We start from the raw sequence: 4478 nt of genomic DNA on the forward strand, positions 1-4478 counted from the left end.
GGGGGTCCCCCGGCGCCGGCTGTGAGGAGGGAGGGTACGGCACGTCCCGCGGGGAGGCGTTTCCTGAGGACTCCGCAGGCCCCGTCGTGAGGGTATGACTTGTTTTATTTGGGTTTGGTAATCACTGGGGTAGGATAAAGAGCAGGTAGGTTATCTTGAATTCATTATTTCCTGAAATGGAGACTGGCGTGAGCAGTATGTGATTAATTAAAGTCAAAAAAGTGATGCTGTGAAAGTGAAATGCATTCAGTGAAGGGAAATGTTACTGTACTGCTCAACTGGGGCTCAGTATTTCCACAGAGTGTACAGGTTTGGTGGGTTATCTTGCAGGAAAAAATTGAATATAGTTTCTTTTCAGTGCACAGAGTGGTGTTTTCCTGCGAGAAAGGTTGATTTTTCTCTCCATCTCTCTCTCAAAAACTTACCGCCCAGTAAGGAATAGGTAGTGACTGTATCTCAGTACCTATGTGAGGGGAAAGATGACAAGCCTCAAGTAAAGGAAACTCCACATTAATTTGACGTAATAACGATCATAAACAAAATTGTGAGACTTAAAGAAGCAGCTAGTATTGAAAGTCATCAAGAACACATATCCCATTGGCTTTGGGGAACAAGAGCATTGCTGAAGATGTTAAATTTTTATTTTTAATGCACACTTTACCTCTTTATAGAATCATAGAATGGTTTGGGTTGGAAAGGACCTTAAGATCATTTAGTTCCAACCCCCCTGCCATGAGCAGGGACACCTTGCACTAAACCATGTCACCCAAGGCTCTGTCCAGCCTGGCCTTGAACACTGCCAGGGTTGGAGCATTCACAATTTCCTTGGGCAGCCCATTCCAGTGCCTCACCACCCTCACTATAAAGAACTTCTTCCTTATATCTAATCTAAACTTCCCCTATTTAAGTTTAAACCCAATACCCCTTGTCCTACCACTACAGTCCCTAACGAAGAGTCCCTCCCCAGCATCCTTATAGGCCCCCTTCAGATATTGGAAGGCTGCTATGAGGTCTCCACGCAGCCTTCTCTTCTCCAGGCTGAACAGCCCCAACTTTCTCAGCCTGTCTTCATACAGGAGGTGCTCCAGCCCCCTTATCATCCTCGTGGCCCTCCTCTGGACTTGCTCCAACAGCACCATGTCCTTTTTATGTTGAGGACACCAGAACTGGACACAATACTCCAAGTGAGGTCTCACAAGAGCAGAGTAGAGGGGCAGGATCACCTCCTTTGGCCTGCTGGTCACCTAAAATTCTCTAAGTAAAAAATATTGATAGTTGATCTTCAGTAGTATGATGGGGGAAAAAACCTACTACGATACAGTTGGAACATAATGCACATGAAATTAGAGGTAGAGCAGAGTAGGAGAGGTAGAAAAAAGGAGAAGGCAAAAAAAGTCTTACAGTCACCAATTCTCCAGTTGTACTATATTGTATTGTGTAGCTGACCATTGTGACTGTGGTATGAAAAGATTTGAGGTGATGTACTCTGCTTTATCAACTAAAATTTTAATTAAGAGAGACTGGGGTTTTTTTGAGAAGCTGAATAGAATTCCGTTTTCAGATGGTGTTACACCTTATTTGAATCCTAGCTGGGTGAAAAAGGACTGAAAAGGGAGGCACTGTCCTGTAATTGCAGAATCTTTTTTTCGTTTTCCTTTGAAATACTGTTTACACAGACTTTTCTACAGACTGCTAATCACTCTCAAGGATTTTTTTCCATTTTCTTCTTGAGCATTGTTATCTTCATGGCTTTCAGTTACCATTATTTTTAAGTTCTTACAAGTTATCACAAGGATAAGTCTTAATTGCTTATTTTACAGCTAGCTGTAATTTCTAGAGTAGCTTTTATTCATGCAATTCTAGAACTTAGAGATGAGCATAAGGAGGATGATCAGCTGTCCCAAATCCATAAACTTAATTTTCCTGTGTGTGCTTGACAGCTAGCCAAGGTCTTGGCTTCTGCTCAGTCAGAAATGAAGTGGTTTATACCCATTTCACACTCTAGCATTCCTGTGCACTGAGCTGAGGGAATTATATCTCCAAACATGGTGATGTTAAGTAGAAGTAATTGAGTAAGTGGGTATTTTTATGTTCTCTTTGATGTAAGCCTTCTGCTCATTTTTCAGATATGCTCCCCTCCGTGTGAAGTTGGTACTCAGGGGGACCTCTGCTTACACGCAGTTCTGTATTTATGAGAAAAGTAAATAGTAGCTTTTGTTGTGCTTTCAATAAATAAGGTTGTGAGGGAATAATTTAACAAAAGGAGATCTCATGATCTCTTAGTTCAGTGTACTACTGTCTTTCTGGAGCCCTTTGCCCAGAATGTTTTATTCAGTATACTTCTACACTGTGTGTTGACTGCATCTCCAAAGACATGGCTGTGAGTGAATGTCACGTAGCTGGGAATGTATTATAAAGTCTGATGGTGTTTTGGATTTTATAAGTCTGCTTTTGTGAAATACATATTTGAAATAATCACTTAAATTAGCTGAAGCACTTTGTAGGCATGCCAGTTAACCTGACAAAGTTCAGTTTGGCAGAGGGAGGTGCGAGGGCATGTCTTTGATCTCTTCTTTCTGCTGTGACTTTCTTGTTCTTTGAACACTTTTTTCTTGAGTAGGGTATGGGCCCAATCCTTTAGGTACAATGATTCGAGCCACTAGGGGCACTCTCATTCACATACCTGAGCTGTGTGTTTCCTTTGACAGTTGACAGTCTGGGCACTGTTTACAATGTTGTCAAAATGTGAAATAGGTGTGCTCTTTACACCAAGAGTGTGTGCTTCTCCCTCCTTAGGTTGGGAAGATTGCCTTAAAGATGATCCTCATTCATTTCCAAGAACAAGCCAAAATTGCTAACTTGTAATGTGCCATATATGAACTATTCAAAACCAGTAAAAAGCCCTCTGTAGGTTTCTAAAGTACAATTTTATCATGTGCTGGCATTGTCTTCACTCAAGTGGTATAACCTCTTCGTGATAAGCTAACTGCAAGCTTCTAACGTATTATTTTGGTTATAAAAATAATAATTAACAAAATACTTCTGATGTTTATTTGTTTTCTGAAACTGCTGGAGACATCTTGCTGCTTGTGCTTACCTATGATGCATTTTTCTGCATCACTGTACATCACTAGAAGGGTATTTCAGTCTTGAGCTGTACTCCTTGGTAAGTGGAGCCTAAGAAGAAAAGTACTGTGCCCCAAGGCTTCCATGATCTCAAGAGGAATGTAGGAGCGGGCTGTCAGAATGGCCTCAGATTTTTGCTAGTAAGTGTTGTAATGAGAGGCAAACTCATGGCAATAACTGTACAGGAAGAAACAAATGACTGCGCATGAAGGTACCAAGTAGAAATCCAGCACGCACTTGTTGTAGGCAGAAGTACAAAATATCTTAGATGAGAGGCTTGCAGTTAGCACAGTCATCATAAAAAAGATTATGTTGTTTGGGTGAAAAGAACGCTAGTACATGATACTCCTGAATCTTAGAAATACCAAAGGTGTTATCTATAAAGGATAAATTGCTCTGTCTTTGAATAGCTCAGTGCTCTGAATAGCTCAGCCTCATACCTAAAACTGAAATTTGCAACCTTGCTTGGATGCCTTTCCCCTGAAAGGAAAAAATGCATATATAAGTCCCTGGAAAGCACATAACACTGATGGGTTTACTGTTAAATATCAGTGAATGTGCAGTCGTCTTAGCCAGATTACGATCCTGCGTACTTTGAACTTGTACACATTAAAAGAATACAATTTGTAATAGCTCCAGCTATGTGTTCTTTGCTGATGGCTGGGTTGTTTGGGTTTCTTTCCATATAGTTTCAGCAGTGAAGCATCCTGCAAGAAACGAGAAGATTATTTGGAATGGCCTGAATATTTTATGGCAGTAGCGTTTTTGTCAGCACAAAGAAGCAAGGATCCAAGTTCTCAGGTAAGAAGGCAACGTATGAGAATAGCATAACCTAATCTGTATTGTACATTGCATCAGATGCACATGTAGCACTTTCAGGGATTTCTTATTGAAAGTTATTTCAGTATATAGCTGTTCATTTTTTAACATGGTCAGCACCTTTTGTTACAGAAGTTCTCTTATTGGGCCTGACCTCGTGTTTAATTCTGTTGTACATTTGCAGCTTGGAGTTTTATAAATCTTTTCATCTGGAGGTTAAAATAGCATGCATTTTTTCTTCCTTTTCCAGTAAATGTAGTTACTGTTAGTGGAGGTTAAAACTACTGAAAGTTTTAGACTGTAATTTTTCAAGACACAGCATTTTACAAGTTCCTTTCCTTCACTTGTGGGACTATAAAAGCCCCTTTTTGTTTAGTTGACTGGAATTTCTGCCTAGTTTGGGTCCTCCCTCAGGTTCCTCTGCCCCCTCTGCTTCACTCTCTGTCCCAATTCTTTGCTTCTTTCATGTGCCATATGCTGTTGAGTATTGGTATAAGGTGATACATATACCTGCTGAAACATGCTGTTCAGCA

The 4478-nt window shown here is 40.6% G+C and overlaps 1 protein-coding gene across 1 annotated transcript in view; it reads left to right on the forward strand.

Moving 5' to 3' along the window:
- Positions 1-2796: 2796 nt before the first annotated feature.
- Positions 2797-4478, forward strand: part of DCTD (dCMP deaminase) — a gene marked incomplete at its 5' end in the record, with an annotated part of 16337 nt that continues 14655 nt past the window's right edge. The window contains 2 exons of the mRNA XM_010024044.1: positions 2797-2861; positions 3816-3927. Of these exons, the coding sequence (XP_010022346.1) occupies positions 2797-2861; positions 3816-3927 (177 nt within the window). The remainder of the gene's footprint in view (positions 2862-3815; positions 3928-4478) is intronic.

Source organism: Nestor notabilis, unplaced genomic scaffold (genome assembly GCF_000696875.1).
Source record: "Nestor notabilis isolate BGI_N333 unplaced genomic scaffold, ASM69687v1 scaffold11731, whole genome shotgun sequence".
NCBI lineage: Eukaryota > Metazoa > Chordata > Aves > Psittaciformes > Psittacidae > Nestor > Nestor notabilis.